Source organism: Pelophylax lessonae (assembly GCF_965119305.1).
Source record: "Pelophylax lessonae genome assembly, chromosome: 6".
Taxonomy (NCBI): domain Eukaryota; kingdom Metazoa; phylum Chordata; class Amphibia; order Anura; family Ranidae; genus Pelophylax; species Pelophylax lessonae.
The window spans coordinates 262,295,270-262,315,353 of NC_138773.1; the positions used below are offsets into that span (position 1 = coordinate 262,295,270).

Sequence of the window (20,084 nt, forward strand, 5' to 3'; positions counted from 1 at the left end):
GCTCAGGGTGAACCTGCTTTCATTTGTAAAAAGCACAGGGCACCAGTGGTGGACCTGCCAATTCTGGTGTTCAATGGCAAATGTCAGTCGAGCTCCAAAGTGCTGGGCAGTGAGCACATGACCCACTAGAGGACGTCGGACCCTCAGGCCACCCTCATAAAGTCTGTTTCTGATTGTTTGATCAGAGACATTCACACCAGTGGCCTGCTGGAGGTCATTTTGTAGGGCTCTGGCAGTGCTCATCCCATTCCTCCTTGATCAAAGGAGCAGATACCGGTCCTGCTAATGGGTTAAGGGCCTTCTACAGCCCTAACCAACTCTTCTAAAGTAACTGCCATTCTTCAGGAATATCCTGCATGCTCATGAGACTGTGCTGGAAGACACAGCAAATCTGGCAATGGCACATATTGATGTGCCATCCTGGAGGAGTTGGACTGCCTGTGCAACCTCTATAGGGTCCAGGTATCGCCTAATCTTACCAGTAGTGACACTGACCCTGGTCAAATGCAACACTAGTGAAAAACACTCAGAAAAGATGAGTAGGGAAAAAATGTCAGTGGTCCTCACCTGCAAAACCATTCCTGTTTTGGAGGTATTCTCATTGCTGCCCATCTAGTGCACCTGTTGTTAATTTCATAAACAATAAAGCAGCTGAAACTGATTAGCAACCCCCTGCTACTTAACTGACCAGATCAATACCCCAGGAGTATTATTGACTTGATGTTATACTCTGATTAAAAAGTGTTCCTTTAATTTATTTAACCTCCCTGGCGGTATCCCCGAGCGTTATTCGGGGTGGATTTTTTAGACTAGGATCGGTATCCCCGAGTCACGCTCGGGGTAGATGTGCAGAGCGCGCAGCGGTGTCTCTTACCTTCTCCTGGCGATCCAGCGATGATCTCTCATTGCTGTGACCGCCAGCCGAGAGTCCCACCGCTCGTCCATCGGTATGATGACTTCCTAGTTCCGTTCCCTGCAGCAGCAATGCTGCATGGGAGCGGAACTGGGAGGGAAATTCAAACGTTGCACAAAACACAAACACATAACACATTTATATTATATATGCACACACATATATATATAACGCATGAATTATAATCTAATTAATAATATAATTTTATTATATATATTATATATTATATAATAAAATTATATTATTGATTAGATTATAATTCATGCGTTTGTGTTTCAAATTTATCACATTTGGGATGTCTACTAGACTCTTGTTTTGGTCAGGTTTAAGTCAGTAATTACTAAGAATTGTAGGCCTATAATACATAACGCCAAATTTCCATGAAAAATTTTTTACCGCTTTTGGTACATAATTCCTGACATAATCAAGCCACCAGGGAGGTTAAGCAGTGTATTTGACTGTCTATTTCTTTTTTTTTTTTTACTGAATAAGACTGTATTCACTTCCAGGTAGAACAGCAACCAAAATATGAAGACAATCTATACATGTACCTTTATTTCGTCATTTTCATCATATTTGGATCCTTTTTCACACTTAATCTTTTCATTGGTGTCATCATTGATAACTTTAATCAGCAGAAAAAGAAGATAAGTATTACATGTTTACTAACTGCTAAAAAATATTGTTTCTGTTGTCAAAAATCCATATAAAACTATACTTTAGCTAAATTGAAGTATAAAAAATTGTTATACATTTTATTTTCCAAACATAAAGCTTACGGCCTCTGCTGTTTTTTTTTCCTTTTTACCTGTTGTCTAAGTCCCCGATGGGTAGGAAATCCATCAATTTCAATCCTCATTGTAACATTGTCCAAATTAGGTAACTTGATGCTTGCATCAGAAATCACCCACATGCCTTACTCACTGTTTTATAAAAGGAGCTGATCTGTGGTTACCAGGTCCCAGAGTATTCTGAGAATACCTGTACTGAGAGAAACATGCGGGCAGCCATCATGAAAATCCTAGCTGTCCTCCCTGCTCCAGTAGATTCACTTGTTTCACAGTCACTAACCTGGAACATGTAGATTGGGATTTTTAACTTCACTTCAACTCCACTGCCAACTAAAGCTGGAGAGTACAAAAATCAGGCTCACTTCTACATGGAAACCAATCAGCTTCCAGGTTTTATTACCAAAGCTATAAGTGGAACTTTATTTATGACAACTTGATAAAAAATACTGTTCTTTTGCAAGGAACATACATTCCACAATGACTATGCTACCAAAATTAGTGAGTGCTGTAAATTGCCTCCAGCATTGCTCCTATTTCTTCTTGCTGGAGATGGCCATTTTGCTGAAGCCCAGAGCCCCTGAACAGCAGTAAATCATAAAACAGAACTAAACAATGTATATTCAGGTATTTTCCTGGAAAGCTGGGATTGCTAACTGTCACATTTGCTTGTGTCTTTAACCTAACTGTCAAACCATCAAATGGCTGCTGTCATAACTGATCTCATGTGCAGCACCATGACTGTTGCAGATCAAACAGAAGCAGCTTCATTGGCTGTAAAGGATAGGAGGGTTTAATTCTGCTTTAAGGCTGTCAGCAGATCGACCTCTACAAACTCAGCAGTGCCTAAAAATGGAGAGCAACTGAGCATGTGCAAAGCAAGGTGAGACAGTGTATTACTAGATTTTAAAAAGTATAGGCTCTTTTTTTCAATGGTTTACATAGCTATACCTGCAAAAAGGGTAGTGCCTGAACTGATCTAGAAGGACTTCATTTTTTGACTAAAGTTCCACTTTAATTGAACAAGCTGGGGTTAGAAGCTGATTGGTTTCTATGCAGAAGTGGGGTTTGCACTCTCCAGCTTTAGTAAATAAACCCCAGTATGATTGGTCTATGTCAGGAATTCAGAAAGTATTGAGACAGACAAAAAATGAGTATAGTATAAACAAAAGTTGTCAATGGCAGCCTCCATATTATTCCTGTCACTTATTTTTTACTTAAAAGAATACAGTAACAGCCATGACCTTGCAGTATGCAAATAAAAGCAAAGTGACAGCGCACGGATTTGCATGTACAGTAAGTGGAAAAACACTAAATATAGTACAAAAAGTCACATTTTGGGAAGCAGATCAGTAAGCATGAACAATCCAGTTACTGAGTGTGGGGATACTGATGATTTTAGCTAGTGGCGCAATCAAGAAGCGATATCACAGACCGCCCAGGAGATCATATAGGCAAAAACAGTAGTTCAGCTCTACCTACAGTAGAGCTCACTGAACACTATAGGTGAAAGCTTCCTTAATTTTTCAAGAGCAAGTTTACTTTAAAGCAGATGTAAAACCCAATACCAAAAACAAAAAACAAAATAAATGCAGAAAAGGTATAAAAACAATTAAGAAACAAATTACAAATAAACATAATCTTTGATTTTGTTAGGGTTTACACAACTGCTTTTTCTGTGGATCTCTGTTAAATGACTGAAGCGGTGAGTGGTTGATGAGGGCGTTACTTTCGCCAACATGACTTACTGATCCTAAATTTAAACCCCCTCCTCCTGTAAGTTAAATAAGCTTTCAGGCACATAAAGAGTAATGCTGCATTGTATGGCAGTGGGTGAACATTGTCAATCTAAAAAAGAAAGTGGCCGGGTATGAATGTTTAGAGTTAACTTCATTAATAAAGCTGGAGGAAAAAAAAAATCATAAAGCTATTAGGTTTACAGGTTGCATATATCAAACAGGGGCTTTTGGGTTTCCATACAGTACATTTTTATTCTGTCATAAAAGTGGTTGATTTGTCATAACCATTTTTATGTTTTTTTCCTATAATTTGGAGGTCAAGATATCTTCATGACAGAAGAACAAAAGAAATATTACAATGCCATGAAAAAACTAGGATCCAAAAAGCCACAAAAGCCCGTCCCTAGGCCACATGTGAGTCATTTACCTTCATTTTATGAAAGGCTTACTAGAAGGCAAATGGTATTAAGAAGATGAACTGCACATAGGTAAAATGTCTCAGAATCCACAGTCTACAACTGTGGTGCTCAACTTAGAAGGTGTAAGGGGGTTTGCATATGATACCACCAGGGGGCTGCACATAATATATATTACATATAATGCTAAAATAAACTGGCAGAGACTGCAGACATACTACAGGAGAGAGTCAGAGACTATGGACATGCTACAGGTGTGGTTGAGGACAAGTTACAGGAGACTGCTAGAAATCAATGGCATTACAGCCTGCTTTAAAGTTGTTTTCCCACTTCTACTAAGAACTGCTGGGGGTACTAGTGACATATGACACGTATCGAACAGTTGCATGTGAACTTGCGGTGCAGGTTGGAAAATAAGGGTTTACAACGTCTTTTCATCTAAAATGACAAAAAAAATAAAAATACAATTTAAAGTAACTTCTTGTTTTGTGTATTTCAGAATAAATTCCAAGGTGCTGTCTTCGATTTTGTGTCCATGCAACCATTTGACATCACCATTATGGTTTTGATTTGCTTGAACATGGTAACAATGATGATAGAAACAGACGACCAGAGCAAAGACATGGAAAATATCTTGTACTGGGTTAATGCAGTCTTCATTGTGCTCTTCACCGGAGAATGTGTGCTCAAGCTTATTTCTTTACGACATTACTACTTCACAATGGGATGGAATATATTTGATTTTGTGGTTGTGATTCTCTCTATAGTAGGTAGGTTTATCAGTAACTAGAAGGGAGAACATCATTTCTAAAAGTTAAAGGAGGACAGTGGAGATGGATAGCGGCCCTCTGGAAGGCTGAAACTCTTCCAAGAAGAGATCTTCTGGACAGTCCAAAAAGGACCACTGCCTCCTACGTCTTCACCAATATGAAATATTGAAATATGATGCAGATGATCAAAATATAGAATGAAGATGATGATGAAAAAAATGTTTTACCAAGTATATAAAAATATTTGTTGGTTAAGGCAAGACTGTGACAACTGCAGCTCATTTTTTTCCAACAATACAAGTATATCCTAAATGAATGATATATAGTTTGCTAAAGCACTGTGTATCACAAACACTTGCTATTTTTTGATTAAGTTAAATGTTTTACTATCCTTTGCTGTATTTCAGTGCTGCTAATATTCTGCAGTCTCTTTGCAGCCAGTTCTTGTCCACAAACGCTCACTCGAATAAGTGGACAGATGGATGTATGGCTTTTCCCAGGGCAGATTTCTTGTTAGTGAAAACGAACCATACTTACATGATGGGTGTTAAAATAGTTCTTTGTAGTCTTCGCTGGAAGCCCATGTAACAGAGATACAATGCAGAAGTACAATTGCAAGACTGGGACAGAGCATTGTCACCCTATAACAGAAAGTGCCTGAACAAGGAAATCATCATGACATGGATACCATGTGCTATTTTAAAGCTTTCCTGGAATGCTGGGATTGCTAACTGTCAGAATTGCTTGTGTCCTCAACCAAACTGTCAACTCCTCAAATGGGTGGTGTCAGAACTGATCACATGTGCAGCACCATGGCAACTGCAGATCAAACAGAAACATCTTCCTTGGCTGTAAAAGATAGAAGGGTTTAATTCCGCTCTAAGGCTGTCAGCAGATCGGCCTATATAAATTTGACAGTGCCTAAAAATAGAGAGCAACTGAGCATGTGCAGAGCAGGGTGAGACAGTCTATTACTGGCTTTTAAACAGTATAGGCACTTAGCTCTTCCTGCAAAAGAGATCAGCTTGAAGTCAATCTAGCAGGACTTAAAGTGGAGTTCCAGCCAAAAGTGGAACTTCCGCTCATTTGCTTCCCCCCCCCCCTCCAGTGCTACATTTAGCACCTTTCAGTGGGGAGGGGGAAACAGTGCCTGTTTTTGACAGGTACCCTTTCCCACTTCCGGGAGATGGAGCCGCCGTGCCATACCTTGGAAGTTTGGCCCCCTCCTCCTTTCCCTGCCACTGAGCCAATCCGAATGCACAGCACGCTTTGCGCATGCACAGTAAGGACCCGCCCGTCAGCTGATGGAAACTTTTAATTATTTGGAACTCCGCGGAACTCTTCCACTTTAACAGATCCAATTTAATAAGTGACTGTTTTGAAGGAATGTCTGCAAAGATGAGGATATGTTACCAAAGTGTAGACAACAACAACACTAGAAAACGTTATCAATTTCCTGTGTTAATAGTTATTATTACCTGTATTATAAATACCATAAATGTGAATTGAGAAAAAGAGGAAAACCCCCAATGGGATTTTTTAGGTCTTAAATAGTACTCCACTGCTGTTACAGTAATGAAAAAAAGGAATAATAGTATTTATATAAAAGGTTAAATTTTATTTTACAAAAATTGAAAGAAACAAGGGATACACAGAGTAACAAAAAAAGACAAGAGCCATGGGTGGCTAGCCCTAAAATGACCACATCATGTAAATATATAGGTACATGGTATCAAGGAACAATTGAATCATAATAATGAATATACCCATGGGGTGTACATTATGTATGGCTCAATTCACACTAGACATGCACCAAAAACGTGCAGGACTCTTTTTTTTGTCCGCACTGGAATCGGATTGCAGAGATGTTCAGACCCATGCGATCTGATTCCATCCGATTCCACAGTTCACACCGTGTTCTGTGAACCAATTTTGGGGGTGTCATTAACTTTATATTGACACCCACAGCGGTTTGCATAGCACAGTGTGAACTGAATGCGATTCTGATGCAGTGTAGGAACCGCACAGAAATAAATGTGGTTTCCGCACCGCATCAGTGTGATTTGGATTAGATCTAATTTAATGAATTCTGACACTTTTTAGTGGAACCTTTGCCAACTGCTTTGCAAAATTGTATTGAAGTCATATGTTTGTTTAATATATTGTATGTATGCTCATTTTTTTCTTTTCCTTCTTTTGCCCATAGGTATGTTCCTTGCTGATCTGATTGAAAAATACTTTGTATCACCAACCCTGTTCAGAGTAATAAGACTTGCCAGAATAGGACGTATCCTGCGTCTCATCAAAGGAGCAAAAGGCATTCGTACTTTGCTGTTTGCTTTGATGATGTCACTTCCTGCTTTGTTTAATATAGGATTACTACTTTTCCTTGTAATGTTCATTTATGCTATCTTTGGAATGTCGAACTTTGCTTATGTCAAGAAGGAAAGTGGCATTGATGACATGTACAATTTTGAAACTTTTGGCAACAGTATGATTTGTTTATTCATGATTACAACATCAGCTGGGTGGGACGGCTTGTTAGCACCTATTCTCAACAGTAAATACCCAGACTGTGATCCAGCCGTAGAACATCCTGGAAGTTCTGTAAAAGGGGATTGTGGTAACCCCACTGTTGGGATTTCCTTCTTTGTAAGTTATATCATCATATCCTTTTTAGTGGTGGTAAACATGTATATCGCTGTAATTTTAGAGAACTTTGGTGTTGCAACAGAGGAAAGTGCAGAACCTCTTGGAGAGGATGACTTTGAAATGTTCTATGAAGTCTGGGAAAAGTTTGATTCAGACGCAACACAGTTCATTCAGTACAATAAGTTGCCTGACTTTGCTGATGCTCTAGATCCACCTCTTCGTATACCAAAACCAAACAATGTACAGCTTATTGCAATGGATCTTCCCATGGTAAGTGGTGACAGAATTCACTGCCTTGACATCTTGTTTGCTTTTACAAAGCGAGTGTTGGGAGAAGGAGACGAAATGGATAATCTCCGTCAACCAATGGAGGAACGTTTCATGGCTTCCAACCCTTCAAAGGTCTCCTATGAACCAATCACTTCTACATTACGAAGAAAACAAGAGGAACTGTCTGCTGTTGTGATCCAGCGCGCCTTTAGAAGTTATATTTTGAGGAAAACTATTAATCGTGCTTCCTTTATGTACCATCATGGTAAAGACAAAGATGGAGACAGTCTAATAACGCGAAAGGATGTACTGAGCGATCGACTCAATGGGAACTCTACAACAGACAAAGTAGACATAACACCTTCGACAACGTCTCCCCCATCTTATGACAGTGTTACAAAACCAGACAAAGAGAAACATGAAAAAGACAAAACAGAGAAAGAAGACAGGGCAAAAGATATCAGGGAGCGTAAGAAGTAACCTTTTGTGGCAAAATGTTTACAGCCTGTGAACATTTTTTATGTCAGCAGGACTCCTTTCAGAGAATTATGCCAAACGGACAGTTCTTAAAATTATGTACTTATGGTCAGTGCCTACAGTACGACAGTGACCCCTTGTCAGGAATGGACTACAAAGACGCTCGTTGCCCTTGACTGGAGGTTACTGATTTAACCACTTCACTGCTATAGAGGCTTGCAATGCATCGCCCAGGGATGTTTTGCTGGCCACTTAGGAAGTAAAGGGGTTGACTTCCCAGCTGACACTGCTGAAGAGGATAGTCAAAATGGCTGCTCAGACTGTGCGGAATGGGGACCATTTTGTGGGATACAAACCTATTGTTTTGTTTTGTGTGTTGAACACTTTAGTAAAGTACTTGTATCCACTGTTTGCATTTCAACTGCCATAATTGCCATATGTTTACAAGTTCTATGTTTATGGATTCATCCTTTTTTTGAATTCATAGGTTCTCTACAATTATATGCGACTATTTTTGTAAATGGGTTTTATGTTGGGAAGGAGCTGATAATAACGATTTCAAAGGTATGGGAACCAGGTGTTCTTCAATATCTTTCTCTATAACATATATGAAGAAAAGTGATTGCATGAACGCATGCCAGGCTCATAGGTCATGCATGGGGGAAAAAATAAAAAAATAAAAAAATAAAACATAGAGACTAAAAAAGATGACCATTATGTGACACTATTTGTTGAGGTGCTTAACTGTTCATGCAGTGTCACATAAACAAAGTTGAAAGGTGCCTGTTTTGCCCCAATTTAACCCCATGTCATGGGGAAGATAGAATCATTTTTATGCAAGAGATTGGCAAAGTTTTGGTGCCTGGAGGGAATAATTACATTTACAACTTTGTTTGAGTAAAATTTATTTATTTGACTGCACAGGTTGACCAAAATCCATTTTTTTAGGCTTTATCCTGCATTATTGTTTGGCCATCTTCAGCTTGTCAGCAAGGTTGACTTTGTACAAGCCAATGGAATTGCCTGTGTTACAGTATGTAAATAGCTCCTTTACTACGTGGTGGATGTTTGAGCAAGGAAATAATGATTTGGGCACAGTATTTATTGCATCAAATATGTACCACATTATGTGTAGTTTGCAAGCTTCTGGAAAATAATAGAAAAAAAAAAATATTCTGTACCAATATAAATAGTTTGGACGCTATCACAGGTGCATGTTCATATTGCCTGGGCTGCTTATGATGTTTTATTTCCCCACCATCCAGCAGTATATTATGGAAAGCCATACGTCGTTGGTTAAGTAAGACAAATTGTTCAGTGAGGTCTGATTTCTTTGTTGTTAACCTCTTCGCAGTTCGAACTGGTTACGCAATAGTTTGCAGCTTTTCTTTTATGTTCCATCTTTTTTTTGGTTTTCTTCTTGTGTTTTTTTTGCATTCTGTTATTTTTTGCTTTTGTTACGAAACGTTTTGTATTGATCTAGACAAACAAATTGGAAATGTTGCAAACTGCATTCAAGGACACAAGAGTTTTTAACAAACGGATTCTATAAATACTGTAAATATTCATTTAGCTTTATTTTTCAGCATTTTGTACATAAGAGAAGAGAAGAAAAAAATTAACTGAACTTCAGGGGTTAATGTTGTGGTCACTTTTCGTACTCGCCCACACTTAGCACTATTAAATTGGAGAGCTTTGCAAATAAAAAAAAATTAAGAGAATTGTAAATTTTGCTATTTTATTATAATTTTTGGGGGTTTTATTTTGGTGCACATGCTGAATGTGAAAGTAAATGTGTGAAATTGGGGACCACAGCTCGCACAAGAAAAATATGTTTATATTGAAGATGAACTTTAGAAAACACCAGGTTAAATATGCAGAAACTGTGAGATATGCCTGCATCAGGGATTTAACCTTTTTAGCACCAGGGTACTCTGCATACTTGAGATACAAGTTCTTTCATAAAGAGATGGCTGAAAAGGTTAAATATAGTTGCATTTTTGGTTGATTTGCATACGGTTTAGGCAACCTGCTGCTCTAACAGCAGTGATAGGGCACCTGGCTCTGTACATGGACATTTCTGGGCCAAAATCGGTACATAATTGGCTCATAGTATTTTGTGGGCTTGAGATCTTAATGGAATGTAGGGCCTGAATGCCGACCAAAAAGTAGCCCCAGTACCAAGGTGTTTGTCTTTAAAATTAAGCAGCAATGATGTGAAAGTCATTTGAAAGTTGCTCTGTATTCACCAAAAACCAGAAAAATCAAAGGCACTTTCTGGGTTATCCAGAGCTGAGGCAATATCCACTGGAATGCTAACTGGTAATTCTTGGATACAATACCATAACTGATGCACTTAAAGCCTCAGTTACATGAAGGGCTTCTAGAGAAGTTATTGATGATCGCTATTCCTTTGAATACTACCTCAGCTCAAAATGGCTACCTCCACTGTGCCTCTAATTTTTACTGGATTGACTTTGTGCTGGATAATAACGGCTCTGGCACTTTTGTGCAGCTAACAGGTGCTCTTTAAGCTGCAAATTTTAGAATGTGCTGTCAGTTTAAAAATCCTGATTAAAACCTTCTAGGAAATGCAGTTTATCCAAAGCTGGCAAAGCGCAGATTAGACTTAAGTATAGTTTACTTTTTGTTTCTAAAGTCTAACCGAATTACTCATTTTACTATTGTTAATTCATGCTGCACTGGAATGTTTAGCCAACGTGTGGGATCCACATGCTTCATTTCTCCAAAAGAACATGACTTTGCTTACGACACCATGTTACCTTCAGTTCTGTTTTGGACACACGATGACATTCAATGTAGACTCCTTTGCTTTCCAGGAATAATGACTTGTAGTGTACTGTGAACTGCATGCAGGAAAATGCTATTACCTAAAGTTACAGCTAACTACATTACAAACAAGCCAAAAGAATAAAGATTACATTTTGTATTGTATATTTGTCTTCTGGGTCTGTGTTTTTCTGTTTCAGTCTGTGGATTTTTCATACAAGTGCAAATTAAAGTAAACCTAACCTGGTCATTTCAGTTAGCTTAAGTTAGACTGAGCAATGGCCTTGGGTACCTTTCAACTGTGGAAGAAAGCCCATAGATGACTTATTTTATTGGAGGGGGTGGTAAACTGTCTGAGGTGAATTTCTTTCAAAAACCGCCATTGTGCCTGCAATAATGTTACTGGGGATGTCTGCAAAATGTGTTTACTGCCGCACTTGCTCAATAACAGTATGCCTGCTTGTGATAAGTCTTTCAAAAATAAGCAGGTCATTAACTCATGTCTGTAATCACTTTCAGAGGCCAGTTTAGGCAAAAAATATATAATTCAGGCTGCCTAAAATACTATGATGTTTAAATGTCTTGCTGTTATTAACTATTCGTTTAAAAAAACTATTAGATGGGCACCTTAAAGACCACAACATACAGGGGTATACAATGTACAGTTAACAGCAAACACACACACACATCATAGGTTGAACTGGATGGACTGATGTCTTTTTTCAACCTCACTAACTATGTAACTATTAGTTATCTTTTTTTTAACTGCTTCCCGACCACCCGACGCCTATTTACTGCTGCAGTGCGGCCCTCCTGCACAAACCGACGTAGACCTATGTCAGTCACGCGCCTGCAGCTAGGGGGCGACCTACTCGGACGACCCACTCGGCATCGGGGACTCTGATGCACGGGGCAGGCGGCTCTGATTGCCACCTGACACCCACGATCGCTCCCCGCTGAAAGAGAATAACCGGGAATGATTACAGAGCCCCTGTGATCCTTCTATATTGGATCGCAGGGCTCTATGATCATTTCACAAGCCACGCCCCCCCCCCACAGTTAGAATCACTCCCCTAGGCTCACATTTAACCCCTTGATCACCCACAGGGTTAACCCCTTCCCTGCCAGTGTCATTATTACAGTAACAGTGCATATTTTGTCGCACTGATTACTGTAGTAATGTCACTGGTCCCCCCAAAAGTGTCACAAATGTCAGTTAGGGGTCCAATGTCACAGTCCCGCTAAAAATCGCCACCATTACTAGTAAAAAGAAAAAAAAACAATAAAAATGACATAAATCTCTACCGTAGTTAGTAGACGCGATAACTTTTACACTTATTTTGATTTTTTTTAACCAAAAATATATAGCAGAAAACAAATTGGCCTAAAATTTTAAAACATTTTGATTTTTTTTGAGAATGTTAAATAGCAGAAAGTGAAAAATATTGTTTTTTTTTTTTCAGAATTGTCGCTATTTTTTTTGTTTATAGCGCAAAAAATAAAAATCGCATAGGTGATCAAATACCACCGAAAGAAAGCTATATTTGTGGGGGAAAAAAAGGACATCAATTTTACTTAGGTACAGCGTCGCATGACCGTGCCATTGTCCATTAAAATAACGCAGTGCCAAATCGCAAAATATGGCCTGGTCATTAAGGGGGTAACAGTAAGACATTTAAAATGTATAGCTTTTATGCCGCAGCAATTTAAATAGATATTTGTTTTTTGAAACTTCTATTGGGCTTAAAATGATGTAAAGTTGTTTGAAATTTTATATAAAATATATGTATAGGTGAAAAGAGTAATAATCTTATTGGCATGCTAATGTTTTTAAAAAATCTGTGTTTAACCTGTATGCATATGTACATGGGAACAGAGCTGTATTTAACAAAATAGCATTGTTGGCCAGTGCCTAGGAAAGGAAGGTTATAGGGACAGAACCAAGCCTCAGATTGTACAAAACGTCTTCATTTTATTTAAATTGTTTTCCTCTATTATCCACATTAAATTATATTTGTGGCAAAATGTATCCAATTACTTATAAGAAAAAGGCGGTACAGGGGATTTCAAGAGAAGACTCAATTATAGTCCAAGAAATAAAAAAAAAAAAAAACACCTTTTGGGATGGGCCATGTACAAAAAAAAAAAAACCCCTCAGAAAACCATGACTAAGCAGCATGATCTCTAAAAGAGTACAGAGCTGCTTGGGGGCAGCTATATTTGCTCATTATAAATGTAGAATGCTCTGCCTGCTTTTTAAGGATACAAGGTAACTGTGCTTTACTCAGAATTCAAAAATCTTCTATTGCGCAAAAACCCATGTATATACGTTTGTAAGCGTGTAAATTAAGTGGGAAAATAAAGAATCATAAAAACAAATTGTTAATATTAATGTTACACATATGTGTCTTTACGCATTTAGTGCCGGTTCACACTTGTGCGATTTTACTGCGAATGCGATGCGTTTTGAAAAGTCTAAATTCGCATGTATTCCCTAAATACATTGTATTCGCGATGGTCGTTCACATCTATGCGCTGCGATTCAGATGCGAATAAAATGCGATGATGAAAAGGGTCTTGTGCGAGTTTACAGCGCTGCGTTGCGAATTTAGTCTCCATAGACATCAATGTAAATCGGTCTTGACTCGCATTATCAGTTCAGATATGTGCAAATTCTTATGTGCGAATTCTTATTTTTTGTTTTAGTTTTCCCCTCAGCTCCACCCCTCCTGAGTTTAATTAACATAATCAATGCAATCAATTTTCATTACAATCACGCTGGTACTATTGAAAAACGCAAGGTAAACTCGCACTGCAAATTCGCATTGCAATCGCATACGTTCGCAATCGCACAAGTGTGAACAGACACTAAAACCCATCTTTATGCAAGTATTTTACTGGTCATTAAGCGGGAACTTTTCTCCTAGAAAACACGTGTAAAAACATCAGTAAAATGTTCAACGTCATGTGAATAATGAATTATAGGATTGTTGGCAGAAAGATCCTGAGTAAAATGTTCTGTAATGACCTTGCATAAATGTGTGTATAGGCACATAAATGTATAAGCATAAGCATAAGTGTAAAAAATTCTTCTTCATTGCCAGTGCTGCAATATACGCACAGTACTGTGCACATTTTGAGGCAGGTGTGAAGATATGTTGTAAAGTAAAGATACTTTCTAAAATATATATTTTAATTGTTTATTTTGATCAATTTACAAAATGTAAATTAGCGAACAAAAGAAAAATCGAAATCAAATCATCTAAATCAATTCAAACCAGCATTAATTCTTCTAGGTACACCTGCACACAGTTTCTGAAGGAACTCGGCAAGTAGGTTGCTCCAATCATCTTGGAGAACTAACCACAGATTTTCTGTGGATGTAGGCTGCCTCAAATCCTTCTGTCTCTTCATTTAATCCTAGACAGACGTGATGATGTTGAGATCAGGGTTCTGTGGGGGGTCAAACCATCATTTCCAGGGCTCCTTGTTCTTTTTTATACTGAAAATAGTTCCTAATGACATTGGCTATATGTTTGGGGTCATTGTCCTGCTGCAGAATAAATTAGGGGCCAATCACATGCCTCCCTGGTATGGCATGATGTATGAGTATTTGCCTGTATTTCTCAGAATTGAGGACACAATTATTCTGGCAACGTTGAGGACCGTAGACGCAGCGGTTAGCTAAGGAAACCTAATATAGCAATTGCAGATCACATCATGCTTACCGTATATACTCGAGTATAAGCCGACCCGAGTATAAGCCGAGGCCCCTACTTTTACCACAAAAAGATGGGAAAAATGATTGACTCGAGTATAAGCCTAGGGTGAGAATGCAGGGCGGCGGGCATGGTGCAGGAGAATGCAGGGCGGCGGGCATGGTACAGGGGAATGCAGGGTACTGGCATGGTACAGGAGAATGCAGGGTGACTGGCATGGTACAAGAGAATGCAGGGTGGCTGGCATGGTGCAGGAGAATGCAGGGTGGCTGGCAGGGTACAGGAGAATGCAGGGTACTGGCATGGTGCAGGAGAATGCAGGGTACTGGCATGGTGCAGGAGAATGCAGGGTACTGGCATGGTGCAGGAGAATGCAGGGTACTGGCATGGTACAGGAGAATGCAGGGTACTGGCATGGTACAGTAGAATGCAGGGTGACTGGCATGGTGCAGGAGAATGCAGGGTACTGGCATGGTGCAGGAGAATGCAGGGTACTGGCATGGTGCAGGAGAATGCAGGGTGACTGGCATGGTGCAGGAGAATGCAGGGTACTGGCATGGTGCAGGAGAATGCAGGGTACTGGCATGGTGCAGGAGAATGCAGGGTACTGGCATGGTGCAGGAGAATGCAGGGTACTGGCATGGTGCAGGATAATGCAGGGTGACTGGCATGGTACAAGAGGATCCGGGGTTGTGGGCATACTACAGGAGATGCAGTGCTGTGGGCATGGTACAGGTGGACCATGCCCGCAGCACTGCATCCCTTGTAGTATACCCGCAGCCCTGCAGAATGGCAGGTAGTGCAGCAGTTTCCCTTACCTGTTCCAGAGGCGCCTTCATTTTAAAAATGGCGCCGCCCGGCCCCGACACGTCATTGCGCACGCGCCGCCGCCGCTCGTATACTTTCGGCTATTCCCGGCCTCTCCCGAGCGGCGCCGGGAATAGCCGAAATTACACGAGTGGCGGCGGCGCGTGCGCAATGACATGAATGCGCCTGGCGGCGCCATTTTTAAAACTCAAGCACGTCGGAGCGGCCGGGAACTTTTTTTCTTGACTCGAGTATAAGCCAAGGGGGACGTTTTCAGCACAAAAAAATGTGCTGAAAAACTCGGCTTATACTCGAGTATATACGGTACTTCCCTTTGATATCAGAAGATGTCTAGCAGTGCCATTAGCACAAAAATGGCGGAAACCAGTGGAATTCAGATACAGCCATCTACTGTCCGGAGAAGTCTGGCCAGAAGTAGTCTTCATGGAAGAATTGTGGCCAAAAAGCCATTCCTCTGACATGGAAACAAGGCTAAGCAACACAACTATGCACGAAAACATAGGAACTAGGGTGCAGAAGAAAGGCAGGGGGTGCTCTGGACCGATGAGTCAAAATTTTAAATATTTGAAATATTAGCAAGAGCTGGAGAGCGGTACAATAATGAGTGTCTGCAGGGAACAGTGAAGCATGGTGGATGTTCCTTTTGGCTTCTGTTTGGGGCTTCATTTCTGCAAACAGAGTTGGAGATTTGGTCAGGATCAATGGTGTCCTCATTGCTGAGAAATACAGGCAGATACTTATCCATTATGCCATACCATCAGGAAGGGAATTGATTGGCCCCAAATTTATTCTGCAGCAGGACAACAACCCCAAACATACTGTACAGCCAATGTCATTAAGAACTATCTTCAACATAAAAAAAGAACAAGGAGTGGAAGTGATAGTTTGGCCCCCACAGAGCCCTGATCTGCACATCATCGAGCCTGTCTGGAATTACATACAAAAACAAATAGATAGATTTGAGGTAGCCTACATTCACAGAAGATCTGTGATTAATTCTCCAAGATGTTTGGAACATCTTGCCAAACATCATGCTGAGTTTCTTCAAAAACTGTGTGCAAGTGTACCTATAAGAATTGATGCTGGTTTGAAGCCAAAGGGTGGTCACGGAAAATATTGAATTGATTTGGATTTCTCATCATTTATTTTTATTTATTTAGTTAATTGATAAAAATAAACTATTAACACGTCTATTTCTGAAAACATTCTTAAATTACAGTACCTGCCTAAAACTTTTTCACACTAGTTTATATCCACATAAATTACTGCACTCGATTGTAACATTTTCTATTTTTGTTTTACGGCTCTGTACTCATCGCTGTTATACTGAACTTTACGCAGCTGTGTGCATTATTTCATAGACAACAATACAGTGCCTTGAAACAGTATTCATGCCCCTTGCAATTTTCCATATTTTGTCATGTTGCAACCAAAAACGTAAATGTATTTTATTTGGATTTTATGTGATAGCACAAGACAAAGTGGCACATAATTGTGAAGTGGAAGGAAAATGATAAATGGTTTTCAAATATTTTTACAAATAAATATCTGAAAAGTGTGGCATGCATTTTTATTCAGCCCCCTTTACTCTGATACCCCTAACTAAAATCTAGTGGACCCAATTGCCTTCAGAAGTCCCCTAATTCGTAAATAGAGTCCACCTGTGTGCAATTTATTTTGTTCTGTGAAGCACTCAGAGGTTTGTTAGAGAACCTTAATGAACAAACAGCATTGTGAAGGCCAATGAACACACCAGACAGGTCAGGGATAAAGACTGCTCTCTTGGAGCACTGCTCAATCCATCATCCAAAAATGGAAAGAGGATGGCACAACTGCAACCCTATTAAGACATGCCGTCCACCTAAACTGACAGGCCGGGCAAGAAGAGCATTAATCGGAGAAGCAGCCAAGAGGCCCATGGTAACTCTGGAAGAGATGAAGAGATTGACAGCTCAGGTGGGAGAATCTGTCCACGGGACAAGTATTCGTCTGGTCTTTATGGAAGAGTGGCAAGAAGAAAAGCCATAAGAAGTCCCTTTTGCAGATTGCGAGAAGCCATGTGAGGGACACAGCAAACATGTGGGAGAAGGTGTTCTTGTCATATGAGCAGTGGCGTAGCGTGGGGGGTGCAGGGGGGGCCAACCGCACCGGGCGCAACATTTGGGGGGGCGCATCCGCAGTGTCACTCTGTCTGTCTGACTCTGACATACACAGTTCACACACTGTCTGCGGCTGCCTCCATCTTTAGGCTGGGAGATATCCAGCGTGGCTGCCCTATGGATGAAAATGGCAGGTCGGGACGGGGCTGGACTGTGCCTCACCTGTCCATTGGTGTAGGGTGGGGTGGCGGTGCCTCTCCTCACTGTTCAGTCAGTTTAGCAGCGAGTGAGTAAGCAGCCTGGCGCTGTCACAGAGTGGGTTTTTTTTAATCGCCTGATTAGAGCCAGAGGCTCTAATAGGCTTCAAAAAAGGGTGGACCCAGGGCGCAGAGCAGTGCGCCCCGAGCCCACCCATTGTGTGACAATAGCGAATGAAGATTTGCTATTGTCACACGGATCCTCCTCCTTGCCAATCAGGAAGCGGGTCCGAGACCCGCTTCCTGATTGGCCGAAAGGCGAACACATGCCATTGGCCGAGGAGGAGGCGGGAGGACTCAAGAAGATGTGGGGAACCGAGGAGAAGCCGCCGCTGCAGGTATGTCTCTCTGCAATGAAAAGGGGCACGCTGGTCTCTCTGCATTGAAGGGGGGCACGCTGGTCTGTCTGCATTGAAAGGGGGCACGCTGGTCTGTCTGCATTGAAAGGGGGCACGCTGGTCATTCTGCATTGAATGGGGGCACGCTGATCATTCTGCATTGAATGGTGGCACGCTGGTCATTCTGCATTGAAAGGGGGCACGCTGGTCTCTCTGCATTGAAAGGGGGCACGCTGGTCATTCAAACTTGTATTTAGATGCATTTTACTTTAATTACATCAGTATTTTCATAACAAACAATACATGTGCTTCGGGGGTAAGGGTTTATTTAACTAATCTAGTGGAAGAGACTCGAGTGCTAAAATCCCACGGGTTAGGGGGCGCAAATTACTTGCCTTGCCCCGGGTGCTGACAACCCACGCTACGCCACTGCATATGAGAGCAAAATTTTACTTTTTGGCCTAAAAGTAAAATGCTATGTGTGGTGGAAAACTAACACTGCACATCACCATCCCCACCATGAAACGTGGTGGCAGCATCATGTCGTGGGGATGCTTTTCTTCAGCAGGGACATGGAAGCTGGTCAGATCTGATGGGAAGATGGATGGAACCAAATACAGGGAAATCTTAGAAGAAAAGCTGTTCGAGTCTGCAAAAGACTTGAGACTGGAGTGGAGATTCACCTTCCAGCAGGACAATGACCCTAAACATACAGCCAGAGCTACAATGGAATGGTTTAGATCAAAGCATATTCATGTGTTAGAATGGCCCAGTCAAACTCCAGACCTAAATCCAATTGAGAATCTGTGGCAAGACAAGAAAATTGCTGTTCACAAACACTCTCCATTCAATCTGACAGAGCTTGAGCTTTTTTGCAAAGAAGATTGGGCAAACATTTTGCTCTCTAGATGTGCAAAGCTGGTAGAGACATCCCCAAAAAGACTTGCAGCTGTAATTGCAGAAAAAGGTGGTTCTACAAAGTATTGACTCAGGGGGACTGAATACAAATGCACGCCACACTTTTCACATATTTATTTGTAAAAAATGTTGAAAACCATTTATCATTTTTCTTCCACTTCACAATTATGTGCCACTTTGTGTTAGTCGATTACATAAAATCACAAAAAATACATTTACGTTTTTAGATGTAACATGACAAATTGTAGACAGTTTCAAGGGGTGTGAATACTTTTTCAAGGCACTGTACATCTATAATCAGATCAGTAAAAATGTGCCATCTCTTACTCCCATGTGCAAGAAGCCTTACTCAGAACAAAATACTTGTTTTACTATTTATGACCTTGCTTAGAATAAGGTGACAATATTGTACAAATATGTTGTTTCTACTGATGGGGTAAATGATGTGTCTAGTAACTTTACAGGGAAAAGTCAAGTATTTGTTTCTGCAGGGCTAGTGTTAACTCCACTTTTTCTTCCTGAATGCAAATCAGTTTGCCCACTTCGCACATTCTGTATGTAGCATATATTTTTTCCTAGCAGTTGTTTTGCAAGCATGGTGACAGTCCTCTCTGAAATATGGAGAGTTCATATAACAGGGGTAGGCAAACTTTAGCCCTCCAGCCATTGTGAAACTGCCACTCCTATGACGCTTTGCAAGACTCAGACAGCCACAAGCATGACTCCATTATGTTTATAATGTAGCAGGTTTTGGAGGCATTGGGCCTGATGTGGGTCTGCCATTGTTACCGGTTACCTCTCCAGCCCATGTGAGCTGCGACCCTGGGTGTGAGAACTGACACATTGACAACTCCGGCATCTTTCTTTGGTTGTTTTATTGTATTTTTAGGGGATGGGGGAAGGGAATGAGTGGGATACTCCTTTGGTTCAACTATGTACAACACCGGGACTTTTATAGCAAAAATGCCTGTTAGCACTGTCTTGACGCCAACTGATGCTAGCCAGCGCTTACTGGCGCTTTGAACACACTGTATCTCTGAAAGCTGTGCTGGAACTCTGATTTAAGTCCAGAAGATCCAGGACTGAAGAATATTGAACTTCTGCCACTGC

The 20,084-nt window shown here is 40.6% G+C and overlaps 1 protein-coding gene across 1 annotated transcript in view; it reads left to right on the forward strand.

Moving 5' to 3' along the window:
• Nucleotides 1-10,980, forward strand: part of LOC309558200 (sodium channel protein type 2 subunit alpha-like) — a 218,850-nt gene extending 207,870 nt beyond the window's left edge. The window contains 4 exon segments of the mRNA XM_082261220.1: nt 1,423-1,560; nt 3,750-3,854; nt 4,356-4,626; nt 6,833-10,980. Of these exon segments, the coding sequence (XP_082117346.1) occupies nt 1,423-1,560; nt 3,750-3,854; nt 4,356-4,626; nt 6,833-8,028 (1,710 nt within the window). The 3' untranslated portion in view covers nt 8,029-10,980.
• Nucleotides 10,981-20,084: the final 9,104 nt, after the last annotated feature.